Raw genomic sequence first — 15,587 nt, 5'->3', positions numbered from 1 at the left:
ATTGCTGTTAAAAATAAGCTTCTAACACCAAGTTTCCTGACTCACCTTCCTTGGTGGTGCCATCTACTTGCATCTCCTGCCCTATGCCTGTAGCATACTCAGCAGACACAGACACACGGTAGGTGGTAATTGGGAAAAGCTCCTGGAGAACTATGCTGGTCTCCGGTCCAATGGTTTGGGCCTCCAAGATTTCCCCAGCACCACTTAGTGGGAAATAGGACAGGCGATACCTGATCACTGAACCTGGGGCAGCTTGCCATGATACTCTGAAACTGTTCGTTGTCTCCTGTGTAACACGTAGATTTCGCACAGTCCCTTGCTCTGAAAAGGAAAGAATAATTTAGTTCCCAACTCCTCTCACTTTGATAGCTATTACAGCACTGGGTCATGTCCAAGTAAGAATCTCTTACCTTCTAGAGTGGTCTCTTCACCAGTCAAGGGGAAACTGTCTCCTTTTTCATACTGAGCAAAGACATTGACCTCGTAGGCGGTGATGGGGTATAGGTGGGGCAGAACGGCTGTGGTAGTATCACCAGGCACTGCCAAGGAAATGTAATCTCCAGTGATGTCTTCAGCCTTGCGGAAACGCACCAGGTAAGACATGACATTGGCAGCAGGAGCTGTCCAGGTGGTACGGAAGCTTCTGGAGGTAATCTCAGAGAACTGCAAGTCGGTGGGTGGAAGCAGACCTAAAAATAAAAGATTGCTTGGTATGAATGTCTGTAATTAAGGCCCAAATCATGTAAAAGTAACAAGTTGCAAATTATTATTCCCATCATCATATTATACTGTAAATCTGTGAGATTTATGGTGCTAAGTTTATTTATTTCCCCTTTCTGTCCATTGCCTTGGTTATAATTACCACTTTCAATTACTGGCAACAATGAAAAGCAAAGCACTGTGGTAACCTTACTCAGCCCACAAGGTTAAAAAAAATTGCAAAGCATGGAATGCTGCACTCACCAAGTGATTGTGTGTTTTGGAAACTACAGGCTTCAGTATCAATAAGCATATTGTGCATTGTCACGGCATTCTAGCACTGGATGGAGGAGCCACAGGTCAGAGCCGGGGCGGCCTTTTGAGTCAGAAGTGTGGTCAAGTCAAAATAGTACTGGTGTTCCAGTCACTGCAGGGTTTTCAAACACTAAGTAAAAAATGGTGTGATAGAGCTCATTCAAGAAGCATGTATGTGGTTTTGTGGTTTGCTTATTGGCAAGCTATGGCTGAGTGAGTTGATTAAATTTTGCCTATGTCTTGCATTACAGCAATTAATACAGTGTTTATACAGTATTATGCTGCTGTATTTTCTTAATTACACTGGCTCTTTGCCATTAATCCTACTTCTATAGCCTAGGCCAACTGACAGTTAGATGGTACAGTGTCCAGTATGGACAGCATAGACCAACACAACACATACTTAGCAAATGGCAGCCATCCAAAACTGATGCCAAAAAGTTAGGGGCATATTATGTGGCTACACTCCAGGTCAGTGTTAATGGGTTTAGATATTCTATCCTCCTACTTACTCCTCTTTTTGATGTTGAGCAGCTCCTGTTCAATCCTCAGACAGATGGACTGGGTCAGCTCCTTGGAGATCCTCTGGAAGGCATCAAAGTCCTCCACCTCAAAGACATGATTGTCAGATGGGGGATTAGCGATGGCCTCCAGCTCTGACCTCACCGCATCCTTCACACCAACGGCAAAGATCTCCACATCAATATTCCTAAGGTTGGTTGCTGCATCCTTAAATGAGTCAGATGACTTTCCATCTGTGATCAGGACCATGACACGGGGAACATTCTGTCTCGCTCCACGGGCAGGGATGAAGATCTTTTCCCTGACATAGGTCATGGCCTTGCCAGTGTTAGTGGAGCCTCCACGGTAGGGGAAAGTGCGCACAGCCTTGACAACAGCACTAATGTCATGATGGGTGTTGAGGGCAAACTCGGTGTATGGATCACGACTGTATTGGACCAAACTGATCTGGACCCTGTTGGGTCCAATGTCGAATGAATTGACCAGAACCTCCAAGAAGGCACGGACTTTGGCAAAGTTTTGTAATCCAATACTGTATGAGCCGTCAACCAGTAGAACCACATCAGCTTGCACATCCACTCCCAGAGAGCACTCTGCAAAAAGACAAAACATGATGAGGTAATTAAAGGTCTTGTATGTTGAGACAAGGTAACAAGTGAGGGATTAAAGGAAATCTAACATATGAATAGTCAAGGAAAAAGGACATGTGCACAATAAATCATCTTACCTGTTGACACCTTGACAGGCTGGGTCTTCTCCATTGCCATGATGGGTTCACTGGGAGTCAGACCTTTGAGGGCATACAGGTTGATCTCATACTCAGTCTCAGGGGAAAGGTCACGGACATTAATGGATGTCTGGGTGGGACCCATGTACAACTCTTGCCGTTTCATTCCAGCTAGCATGGGGATGAGGGTGACCTTGTAGCCTGTGATATCACCTGGGGAGGCATCCCATGTCACCCTCATTGACTTAGATGCAATTTCTGTCACCTGCAGGTTAGAAGCTGGCTCCACCACTGGGGAAAAGTTGTAGGATATACATTATTACATGAGCTTTCAAGATTAATTAATCAATAAAATGTTTGCTGGGCTGTAAATCAACAATATCTGCATTTCCACCCAAAGTATCAGCAACTTTTAGTCCCAGTTACTACTTTTCAAAGAACTAAAAGGTTCCTACAGCCTCTTGTTGTATGCCTTTTCACTACAGCCTAGGGACCCACAGAGATTAGACAAATTAGTCCTCTGATGGATGAAAAGTGAAAGCTGTATTGCAAATCAGTTTTATGCCATATATAAAATGGTGGCAGAAATAAGTAAGTAAGCCTTCGACCAATCAGAAATTTTCCGCACTGCAAGCCCTACCTCCAAAGTTTTTGTGCACATTGAAAGTAGTAACCCCATGAGCAGCAAATTTTGGGGGGATAAAATAATGTCCCCAGAACTTAATTTAGACCCTGGTCCCTGTGGTGGAAATACACTAAGTTCCTCCAAAGGTTTCTAGTCCCTGGGGAAAGTTCCTGCGGTGGAAATGCAGCTAATGACAGCACATCCTATTAGGATCTTTCAGCATTGAAGCTTCAGAACCCAATGTAATGTAACACATTTGATTAAGACATTTTGACTTACTTTCTTCTCCGCTGACCAGAGCAGTGAGCTGCTCATCAACACCGGAGCACACCTCTGTGATGATCTTTTTCGTTACCTCTTGGATCAAGTCAAAGTTGGGAACATTGTAAACATGTTTGCTGTGAGGTGTGGAGGCCATTTCCCTTAGCTCATCCTCATCTGCTCCTTTGATACCTAAGTGGGAAAATATTAAGTACAACAACATCAACTCATATGTTTTTCAGTCAGTGGCTGCAAGACAGATGTGGTAGACTGTTGACGGTTTTAGAGCATTGCCTGTGTTAGAAAAAATAACAGTACTTGACTTTTACGAAGTCAAATATGGATATTGCAATCAGTGGAAAATCAAATGGTTTCCAAGAACAGGCAGACTTTCACATGGGAGAGCACTATTCAACAAAACACTGAATAATAAACCATACCTAGGACAAATATTTCCACTCCAATGTTCCTAAGCCTTCTAGCATGCTCCTCCACTGCGTCCTGGGATTTTCCATCAGTGATGATCATGGCTACCTTAGGAAAAGCTTTCCTGGATCCAGCTGCCTCCGTAAAGATGTTTTGCAGGAGATAATCTATGGCATCACCTGAAGACAGAAATATAAATGCATTTTTGAACATTTGTGCAGGGCTTTTCAGAGCATTTTACTGTTTAAAATGTGTATCTCCTTTTGTGATAACTTTACCTGTCATAGTATTTCCCCCTTTGTATGGCAGGGAGTTGATGGCTTGGAGCAGATCTCCTCTTCTGGTGTAACGGGTGAGGGGGAACTCTGTGCGGGTGTCTGTACTGTACTGAACCACAGCCACCCGGGTTTTGTCCTCGCCAATGTCGAAAGCCCCCGCCAGTGAAGCAATGAAACTGCGGATGTGCTTAAAGTTTTCTCTGCCCACACTCCATGAGCCATCCACCAGGAAAACCAAATCTGCTATTGCACTGACCGAGCACTCTGGGCAAAGACAGTGGAGAAATAAGAGTCTGTCAGTCAAAAGGTTAAGTAGCATGTTTTGATTGATGCAAATTAGGAAAGGTTAAAGTTTTTTACAACCAGTTAATGATTGGTGTAAAAACACACCCTTTATGTCTCAAATTAAACCAATTTCCAAGCCAGAAATGTGCCAATAAGGGTATGGCAGCGACAACTTCTTGATCTTGGAACAATATTTTTACACTGGCCCATTTCTTCTCCTGTCTGTCTAAATAAAATCAAATCTTTGACAGTTAGCTGGATGGCTCAGAGATATGCGTTCTGACATCAAAGGAAATATCAGCCACTGCCAAACAGCGGGCTGGTAAAGTCATTCCAGCAGACGGAGGCAAAAATGTGGCTTTACAGACTAAACATTTCGCAGAGGTTCCACCAGCAATGTTCACTTTTATACTTTCAAATCCTAGGGGGCTTTAAATCATAGATTAAATTCTCTGGAACATTTGAGATGACTCTATTGAAATAATTGGCAGAGCTTATGTGGATGGACTTTAATCCTCATTCCCCTAGGTCTCATTGACTCTAAATTCTGTTCCTCACGTCTTATAAGCCTCGTATTTAGAAGGGCTTTTTTTCTCAAAATTCCCTGACCTAATGCTGAAAATGATGGCATCAAAGTAGGGGTTTAGTCAAACAATCCTGGTGGCTGTGACAAAAATTCTGAGTGCTTAATGAATAAGGGTTTAGGAGAATCTGGAAGTGTAGGTATAGTTTCCATAAGAATCAACGGGTATGGGAAAAAGTGAGTAAATCCACACAGATTGGTCTCAAGATATGAGCAAAGGACAATTTGACTACAGATTAAGGACTACAATTCTTGCCACATCTTGTAACACTTTGAGGAACATAACTTGCCTATAATTGGCACATTGAATACATCATTGCTTGACAACCCCCCATCCTGCACTCCTCCACTCCATGACGCATAACAGAACCCATGTCTCCTAGCTTCAAGCCTGCCTTTCCTTTTCTCTTGATGTGCCGACTGGTTTCAATTAAAGGAACCAATCCCTGTGTGTCCCCTCCTAGTCACTGTCGAATTCCCTGATGAATCTCTGTCTGCTTACCCAGTGACAACCCCAACAGAGGGTAAAATGTATGCCTGAACAAATTATTCCATGGGAAAGAAACATCACGATGACAGTCATCAAGGGAAAAAAAATATATTTAATAAAACCTGGACAGCTGTGTGGAGGACAGGCCCTGTTCAAATTTTGGTTGACACCAGAGTAAACATACTCACTGATTGCATCTGACTGTGGCCTCCTGACTCGTCCACTGGTGTTACTGGACTGGACTGAAACACAGGAAACATTTGGTGAGTTAGCACCACACATTCCCGCCTCACCGTGGGTTGTTTCACAGCGGAAAAAGGCAAGAAAATCAACACATCATAAAAGCTGGTTGACAGGATCGAAAACACATGCACACAAACACATATCTCTGTGTTAGCTATAAACAGTGAGCAATTCAAGAGTCAGTAAACAGATGTGATTTCTCCTGACTTTTCTTGATCTCATGTGGCTCGATGAAAAAGTTACATGGAATAAGTTATACTCTTATTAAAGGGGAATATAGCTCTCTCTAGCAAATCACTAGCAGTCAAATATTATCTCTATGTTGTAGGAGGAGATGGTCTGTCTGCCTGAATGGATGTTCTCATAATTTATTCTTGATTTCAAGCCATTAAAACAATAGTTGAAGTTTTTGAAGTGGGGTATGAGGTATTTATCCAAAGTCTGTGTATTATCTACAGTAGATGGCGGTCGGCATACCTCCAGTTTGGAGGAACAGCAGGAGTAACATGTAGGAAGCTAAGCAATGTACTGATGTGGACAGGGTCAAGATCAGATTACGCTATAGTGTGTGCTATATTTAGGATATTTTCACTGCTTTACCTTGCCATCAGACAGGCATCTCCAAATCAACCAGACTCCTTTAGCAAAAACAGAAATTTTACACAGGAGCTGCTGGTCTACCATTGCTGCGACCGATAAGTTAGTTTGTGTTATTGTACACTTTTGATGTTTTGAGGGGTTATTTTGGATTCACCAAAGTCACACATAACACAAACAGCTGATGGAGGCAGCATGACCTCAGCAACTCCTGTGTTCTATAAAGCAAAATTACTGATTTTGTCAAGGGAGTTTGGTGGCAGGAAGAGAGCAATTTAACGAGCAATAAAACTTAAGTTTCCTTGAAAAAGTCATTTTACTTTGCCAAAAGACATAGCAAGATAAAATTGGAAAAAATACTTCTCTTTTTTTTAGGTAAGCCTTTTCTAGGTGGCTAAACTATGTTTTGCTGCTTACCCTCACCATGGCACTTGCTTAGCTACCTATAGCAGTACTACTGCTGCTTCTTTAAACTGGAGGTGTGCCAACCACCATCTACTGAAGGTAATGAACGAGAAGACAATAAACAGGTTTACTGAAATTTTTAGAGATAAATTTCAGGTGTAGTGTAGTGGGAATGCAACATTAAGGTCTTGCTACTTCTAATGAAATTTATTTCAACTATAGAAGTTCAGAAACTACAGGAATGTGTAAGAAGTCTGAACTTATACTTGTGTATTATGCAAAAATAATTGTGCACTTCCATTTTTCAAATGAAAAATTTAGGGCAGTTTTTTTCAAACAATCTAAAGTGACCCAGTGTGAAATATGTACTTACTGGTCAGTTGTCCAAAGATGGGAATGCTCTCCTCTGACCCTTCATAGGAGTTTATGGACACTGAGTAGTCCAAGTCAGGGGTCAGGTTAGTGATTGAGGTCGTGGTGGTATATGCATCAAGGGTAAAGTCTCTGACTGGTTCATCTGGGAGAGAGAATTTAACAGTAAATTATCCATTGTTGCAGTGTGTATATAAACTGTGTTTACACCGGCGGGTTCAGATGACCAACATATTGCAAGTCCTGATACTATACTGACCTGCATCTGATGTAACTTGTATTCTGAAGCCCTCTATCCTTGTTGAGGGCCTTGCCCATGACATTTCCACTGTGTTTTCATTTAGAATTTTAAATTTCAAGTCTGAGGGGGGTTCCACTGCAAATAAGAGGTGAAACAGTGTTAAATCACAACAAATACAGACATATGTATGAATGTAGTTATATTTATGATCAAATCAAAGGGAAGCATCTTCAATCAAGCATTCACATTGATCCCAACAACAAACACTTCATGACTGAAGTGGACTCGTTCGTTGTTGGGGACAGACACATAACACTGATGTCCATTTGTGAGGGTGACAAGTAAAGAACACGTGACAACATTGAAAAAGTGTGAGAAGCCATTTTGGAGTAAAATGGCATTTGTTTGAGTTGCTCAACCGAGACGGCCAGCAACTCAAGCACTGGCATACACAACATGTGCACAACAAAACTCTACCAAAGTGCAAACACTGAGTGAACCATCCAACACATGCTGAGTGCAGTCATTACAACGCATGCCCCGACCACATACTAAACTGCATTTATGATGGAGTTGATCTCAGCATTACAAAAATACAGTGACTTCATTCACAAGTTTCTGATTATACAATGGAATCAAGGTTGCCATGTGGTTGTTGAAGTAACTCTTGACAAAATTGAACACCATATGTTATATATACATTGTATATAAACATATTTCAAAGACAAAAAGTGGTTTGTGGTTTATTTGGTTAAAACTCTTACACAAGTGAGTGGCACACATCCATTGCAAACCTTTTAAAAAGAATACACAATACGTCGCCAGAGACCCTTGTGTACTTTTTCATTGGCAGCTTAATGCATAAGAAAACATGAGAGAACAAAATCACTCCAGACACAAAAGATTGGTCAGATGTGCTATAATAGAGAAAGTGTGTACATTAAAATCAACACAGGAAGACATATACAGTGTGACAAGACCACGCGCCTTTACACTTGACTTGATCACAGCGTCATGCATCATGTACATGAGAAAGTTGTTTGGTTCAACAACTTTGATTATCTGGACGGTAGTTTCCATGTACAGTTGGGACCACACAGACAGAGATGACAAACATATTTTAAAATGATACTCTTTCTTACAGCTTCAAGGTTACCAGTCGAGGAAAGTGGCTAACGTTAATTAGTGTAAGTGTGTTAACATTTAGTATGTCTCATTTACATGCACAAAGGCCCTGAAAATCAAAGTATTTAAAGTTACACATTTAAAAAGTGTCATATGGGTAGTTTAAATTTATGTCCTCTTTTCTTCATTCATTAAATAATTAGAGGGCTTTTAACACCACACTTAGCCCCTAGCTAAAAAAGCTTTCAAACTGGTACATTCAAAAATTGGCTTTAATTAAACTTTAGCCCAGGGCTTGCCCTGGAGCAGGGTTAGTTTAAGTTGGTGTGGTTATCCCCTGAAAATTGACTAAACATGGGGCTAAAAGGTGCCCATGTGAAATGGGGCTAAAGGCAAAAGGGTAATAACAGAAAATTTTAGAATGTCCACATTAGTTGCTGTAACAATGCACATTTAACCCAGGGCTACAAGAGTGCAGAGTAAATCGTGCACCCATGGACTTAGCTTAACCCTGGGTTAACAATGTGTGTGTGAAAGGGGGATAAATTATCCGAGGGTTAACTCTTAGCCAAGGGCTAAGAATATGCAGTGTGAAAAGCCCTAAACTAAACTAAACTAAACTAAACTAAATTGTTGTTAAGTTTCATGCGACTCTGCTCAAAAAGTTATGCTATTAGCAATTCATGCTCAATGAAAACAAATTAATCAGAACAACATAATGAACAACTGTGAGACACAATGAATGAAATACATTTAGTAAGACATTTCAAGATGTTAATGAGGTTAGCATGGTGTAATGTGCGCTAACTTTTAGTGTTGGGCCTACATTATTCACAGTGGTACCAGTGGTAGCAAGCCATGATGGGGATGATGATGAAGGTATATGAGCATGCATTATTAGACCGTAAGGCATTAGCAAAGAGTTTTGCCACGTGTACGAGTACACGTTAGCCATTGTGTAAGAACAAGAGGCAAGAATATCATTGTAAAATACACTTTGAGGAGGAAGCCATAGCTTGGGACACACTGAATGCACAGGCAGATGACAAACAGGAGCCCATGAGATAATTAAAAACTGGGATTGGAGGATCACCAACCTGGCATATCAACTCAAGGAGCCCCGATGGACTGCGTTCCCCCTGATTTCTCCACGAGTACTCATCTCCAACACCAAATGGTAAGGGAAGTGTGTGTCTGTGAGAGGGTGTGTGTTTGCATGTGTGTGTGTGCAGGTGTGTAAAAGTGGGAACAGGTAGTAACCGGCAAAGTGATGGATGATGGATTTGGATGAAAAAGTTTTAGGCGGGTCTTCACTTGCGTGAGCAACACACCTGCCGATCCACTTTTTTTTTTCGTTTGCAGTCATTTCAGTTTGTTAGTTTATTTGACCATACGTCCTCCTGGTTTTAAAATACACTGGAGGAACAAAGGTGGTTCTGTCAAAATAACAATCCGTGGTATGTTATTTGGACCTTGCGGTTGCTCTTGTTATATGGATGTCTGTCCCATCAGTTCCTAATAAAGGACACCTCTGGCTCCCAGAGGCCAGAGTCTGGCTACTGTTCTGTTCGTAACCTCAGTCTCCAGCCAGCCAGGCAGCTATCCTGGCCTGAGCCGCTGCCAGGAGGAGAGACCAAGAAGAGGAGGAAAGAACACCGACTCTCCCAAAGAGGCAGGACAGATGCCAAAGTAATTCCACAACATGTGCTGACATTAAACATTACTGCATATTAACTTTCCATATGTAGTGCAACTCAGCGTTTTTGCGAATGCCCGCAAAGAAGCCCGAGAAAGGCTCTTTGTCTTTGCGCTGTCTGAGGATTAATTTGCTATTCTCGTATTTCATCTTTCCATTCCGTTAGTGGAGATATGTGAGAGTAGACGTTAGGCTCCTCTCCCCCGGCCAGAGAGCTCTCAAAAAGGAAAAATCAGAAGGTTTCCATACCATATTTCCATTTTTGCCTTTATTTTGGACTGAAATGTTTGCATATGAAATTACTTTGAGCCATTTTCTGCCTAAACTACTGACAGATTGTTAACAGCCTATGACATGTAGAGCAAAAAGTATTTAACAGCTACTAAAATGGTTAAAGTTATTCAATTATGGCACATTACATTTGTTAGCCTATCTGCCAACAAGACTGCAATAATGCCTCAATAATGCAACACTGTCCTAAGTGAATAATCACTTTTATTACATGCAGTAAATGCATTACACTACTTTTTTCATTCACTCTTAATGTTGAATGCATTTTGAACTTTCTGCATTTCAAATTATAGCACTCTATTTCCACCATTGTATTATTATGTTGTTTCACAAGTAATTTAATCACTTCAAACACTGTATTTACTGCTGCAGCCACTCTAAAACCATTTCCAACAGATTTACACAGGTTAACAAGATCCTACTACAACCTTGGCATAATCATAATAACTAAAATATATGTGATCTAGCATTTCAACATCTAATTACCAAGGTCTTGGCAATCTTCCATATTTAACTTCGGAGAAAATGCAGAGGCTTGCTGTCATAAAATTAAAACAGCAACAGCTCTGCTGAAACATTTATAGGGAAACATTTAGCCCTGAAATGACTTTTGTTCTCCTCTGTGCCCTGCTGTTTAATGTATTTAATTAGAAATTGGAAATGAAATAAACCTTGGTGTGCTTGGTTTCTTATATTTGCCAAACCTGAATGAGAAAATTGCTGCTGAAGTATTGGTTAAAAACCATTTAAATTACAATCTAAATACAAGAAAATGAGATCTGGATTTTACATCAAAGCCTGTAATGAATCCTGACTGATAAATCCAGTAAAATAAGCAACAAATGAGGGATAAAAGCATGACAATCATCAAGGAATTAATCAGTAGACCACATAGTCACATAGTCAAATAGCATACACATGAAATAAGAATAACTTTATTCAGTTTATCAATACAAATGTTCTTGTTAAAGTAAAAGACTAATCCCTGTGACATCATAGAGAACCAGTGGAGATAAATAAGTGAAAGAAGAGAAGCAGGAGATACAGAGACAGAGTAGGATAGTGTATGTAAGTGAACTGAGGCCAGGTGGTTTCATTTACCTTGAGCATCTATGGAGGATATCAGGGCTGCCAGAAAGGCAGCCGTGGCCAGAAACAGCCCTATCTTCATGTTTGGCCCTTAAGGGTCAGCAGCGCATCAACCAGCCTGAGGACAAAGGGAGAAAATGTGTTGAAGTTGCAGATCTAAGACACAGCTCACTTTGTCTGAGTGGGGGGGGGGTCTAGGCATCACACGCAAGGGGGGAATTTCCTGCTGCTTCAGGATGGTCAGATTTAGACTGAAGAATGGCCGGTTTGCATGGAACTAATAGCAAGTCATAGAAAAATGCATCTTTCGCAGTGATTCCAAACGGTGTCCTTTTAAGTACGGAGTCAATATTAAAAGCTCATATTATATAATAATTGCTTTTTGCATTATGACAAAAATAGCAAGATCCATCTAGACTCCCTTACATAACAAGGGCCACACCTTACTGCCTCCCGCTGACGCCCCTGCCCTGAGGTGGGTATTTAACCCTGAGTGATATAATAGGTATTTAGTAATGAGGGACTGAAAAAAAAACATTTTAACACATGCTCATCTGTTTGATCTTCATATGCGTAAGTCTGGAAATGCATTGTCTTCTAGCTGAGAGCATTTTGGAGATCACTAAAGCAGGATAATTTCAAACTTTTCCATGTCGAGGACCCCCACAATGGACACGTTAGATCACAGACCCCCAGTTTTTAAGAATTTTGTCTTAAGGAATTCCTTCGCAGTAATTTCATCTTTAGGTTTGAAGATGAAAGTGAAGAAGAAAGTCTTCATAATCCATCAGTGATCAAACCAGGATTAATTTAAATTTTAATCATTCAAAACAGCCAACCCCATTTCTTCCACTATTGTTCCAACTTGCTAAATATGTGATAAAAGATAAAAAAAAAAAAAAAAGAAATCTATTCCTCCTTTTGCTAGGGAACCCCTGCAACCCATTCAAGGGCCCCTTTTGGTCCCAGACCCCAGGTTGAAAAACACTGAACTTAAGTACGGTCTTATCTACGCCTCTTATTCTTTAGCTTTACAGGGATGGGGTCTGAGTGACTTTATAAGGTCACCAAAAACTTTGGTCCTCTTTGGTAACATGGTGTTTTTGAATGTGTAAAATATCAAGGGGAGTTTTGATTGCAGTCCTTTTTCAACAAATCACATATTTTTGTATCTCAAATCTGAAAAAGAAAGAAAAAAAAAAAAAGCCTTCCTAATTCCTCTTCTTCACTTTGAGTAGATCTATTTCTTTAGATTCAATGACAGAAATCAAGGAGGGATTTTGATACATTTTACATGGAATTACCTCATACAATAAATTGAGTTAAATAGATTGTTATAATGCAATTATTTAGTCATCTGAAGTGGAATAATCTCATGCAATGTGGTTGCCTTTTTTTTTCTCTAAAGGATAACTGGCCAACATCCACACAGTATTGTCTGAATTCGGTTACTGTAATCTTTACCACAGGCTGTGCGCCCCGCCTGGTGCACAAACCGAAAACTGCAGCTACAGGGGCAGAAATTACTTTGTTGGCCCCTCGGACACAATTGGGGCTCATCTAATTCAAATTATTAAAGTGCACATAAAGCACAATATTAGTGCGTGACTTCCTGCCAAAATACTTTTATCTCTAAAAAAAAAAAAACTTAATACTTTACCACAAGATTTCAAACCAAAATGGCTTAAAGTTTCATTCATTAAAAAAAAAACTTGTTAAAAAGTTATGTTGAGTTAGTAAGCTTGTAAAAAGAAAAAAAAAAAAGCATCTAGCTTATAGTGACTAAATTGTTTGAAAACGCTTCTCAGTACAAAACTGCGACAAAAAAAATCAAAATAGTCTCTCAAATTTTGTTAAATATAAATTAATTTTTGCTATCATTAAAAATGCCAAAGTAACTAATTCACAATAAATAAAAAGTCGGTCTACTCACCTATTCAGCCCCCAAGTAAATGAAGCGACCAAATGTCAGAGAGCAGCCTGCTTGAAGCCTCCCCCTCTGCAAAGTCAGAGAGAAATTTCAGGAGCCGCGGCTGGAGCCTTCTCTCCTCTCTGGCTACTGGAAGCTCCGCCAGCAGATGTCCAAGGAGGAAAAGCCTCTTTCCAAGTGGGAAGAATCTTTCCACCATCGGCTACTTAATAGGGGGGCAGTTCCCAGCTCTCAGTTTACCATCATATGGGCTTCTTACGAAACCTCCCGCCTGTCAGTTGATGCATGTCCCCCGCTAAGACCGATCCACTCACTGTTTGGAAATTACATTTTTTTTTTCCCCCTGCACATTCCTTTGGTCTGGTGATTTAATGAGTTTCCAAGTGCCAATGTGCCTTTACAGCAGGGTCACAGTTGGTCAGACGACACTAAAGAGGGGGAAGTGTTTTATTTGCGCAACAGAGAACCTTATCCAATTTATTTACTTACAGATGAAATAAAAATCATTTTTCGCTTTGTAAAGACATCTCTTGACTCTTGTCATAACGGGGATATTTCTCATGATGCGTTCAAGGTGCATAAATAAAAAGTTATTTCAGGGTTGTTATTTCAGAAGAGTATTTATAACGTGAGAGTCAATGGAGAAATAACTTTTGTTGGGAAAGTAGAAGTATTTCAGAAATAGACTCCCCTGTTACTCAGTCACGATGCGAGCGCTTCTAGTTGTTTGGTTTTTGGTGCCCTCTAGTGTTCACTTCAAAGACCCTACACTAGATACCAGCTTTGGTTGGTGAGGGAAAGCTGCTCCAGTATGATAATAAAAAAAAAAAAAACGACTTTTTGGCATGAAATAGTAGAGTAAACACAGGTGTTACTAATGCTGCAGGTCTAACACAGTCCGGATGCTGTTACTGTGCATGTTGGCTCACTGGAAAAGCTCTGCATTGAAAGGAGGGTCAGGCCTGGAATTTCATGATTTTAGAGGCAACGCCTCTTGGCCTTTGGTGTGGTCAGTTTTCTGAGCCACTAAGGCCAAATGCCAGGGCAGCAAGGCCATCAAATAAAACAATGATTTTAAGCTCATGGAAATAATGAATTTTAATTTCATAGATATGGATGATTTTAATTGAAATGGATTAATATTACAAAGTTTATTTCAAATAGGACTTTTTTAATGTTCTTTTCACAAAATATAATTACTTATAAATTAGCTATATTTACACAAACTTGTGTGTCAGTTCATATACACACAGCCCTGGACTGAGTCACAACTAATGTTATGTTTGTTAATATTATTGTTACGAACACCAGGCTACAATACTTGCTCACTTTTGGCTTCTTAGGGGTCAGCTGAGTCAAAGTAGCGATAAGTGAGCAATGCTTAACATTTGTTGAGTTTCTTGTCATATCAGTTTGCTAATTTATCGAACTGTAATCATAAATAGTTTTCAAGCACTTGATAACAGGCTCAATATCCAACCCACTACTGGATATTTGTGCAGTGTTTCACTTCACACTGGTGTCTAAAAACAAATTGACAAGAAAGAGGCAGAGGAGAAAACAGTCACCCGGGGCAGTGAGAGTGTGGCATAAAGGCCACTGTGGCCTCAGGCTATATCATTTTTTGAGGGGCATAAGGTCAAACTGAGGGGGGACGATGGCCATGACCTTTATGGCCCCCATGAAATTCCTGCCCTGGAGGGGGCCCTAACTTAGTATCATTGTTAACACTTGGTTATCCTTCTATTTAATATCAACAGGGCTGCTGTGAAATAAGTAGGCTTTCTATTTTAATTATTTATCCTTTATTTTGCCATGAGGGTCCCATTGAGATATTAGATCTCCTCTTCCAGGGAGCCCTGGTCAAGACACATGCACACTCACATAAAAGAATATTTCACGGGTTAGAATATATACAGTTCATAAAAAACAAACAAAATGGAAATAGTAAAACACACAGGCCATACTGGCGATATCCATCTGACATTTCACAAGTAAAGGATTATGTAAAGCAGTTTATCTGTTTCCTTCAGAGCCGTTCCTACAAGACCTTTAAAGGTATTCAAAGAAGGGAGTGCTTCTAAAAGGACATGGTATTTTGCAACTTATCCTCTGCCAAGACGAGTTAAGAAAGAGAGAGGTTTTACTAAGCTCTGAGTGCACCCTGGGGATATTTAAAAGAATCCGGCTTGTAGTTCTTTGCTACAGCCAATTTAGGCTTAACTTTTTTCAGTAGATTATCAATGTGCTCATTAAAAGCTAACTTTCTATCAAGCTATATACCTTAGTATTTATAAGAAGTAATTCTTTCAATATATGTACCCTCTAATGTCAGCTCAGCTCATATTCTGGATGAAAAATAAGAAGAAAGGGGTCTTGTGGCACAA

General features: G+C 40.3%; 1 protein-coding gene across 1 annotated transcript in view; it reads right to left on the bottom strand.

Moving 5' to 3' along the window:
- The window catches only part of col12a1a (collagen, type XII, alpha 1a), a 71,778-nt gene extending 58,297 nt beyond the window's left edge, over positions 1-13,481 (bottom strand). Inside the window, exons 1-12 of the mRNA XM_084742958.1 lie at positions 13,204-13,481; positions 11,283-11,388; positions 7,088-7,204; positions 6,830-6,973; positions 5,400-5,453; positions 3,854-4,117; positions 3,590-3,754; positions 3,168-3,341; positions 2,264-2,554; positions 1,527-2,129; positions 411-689; positions 46-321 (exon numbers count right to left, since the gene is read on the bottom strand). Of these exons, the coding sequence (XP_084599084.1) occupies positions 46-321; positions 411-689; positions 1,527-2,129; positions 2,264-2,554; positions 3,168-3,341; positions 3,590-3,754; positions 3,854-4,117; positions 5,400-5,453; positions 6,830-6,973; positions 7,088-7,204; positions 11,283-11,352 (2,437 nt within the window). The 5' untranslated portion in view covers positions 11,353-11,388; positions 13,204-13,481. The remainder of the gene's footprint in view (positions 1-45; positions 322-410; positions 690-1,526; positions 2,130-2,263; positions 2,555-3,167; positions 3,342-3,589; positions 3,755-3,853; positions 4,118-5,399; positions 5,454-6,829; positions 6,974-7,087; positions 7,205-11,282; positions 11,389-13,203) is intronic.
- Between the last annotated feature and the right edge of the window lie 2,106 nt (positions 13,482-15,587).

This window comes from Lutjanus erythropterus, chromosome 18, assembly GCF_056507025.1.
Source record: "Lutjanus erythropterus isolate fLutEry1 chromosome 18, fLutEry1.hap2, whole genome shotgun sequence".
In the NCBI taxonomy this organism is placed as follows: Eukaryota; Metazoa; Chordata; class Actinopteri; order Lutjaniformes; family Lutjanidae; genus Lutjanus; species Lutjanus erythropterus.
This window is presented reverse-complemented; position numbering and strand designations above follow the sequence as displayed.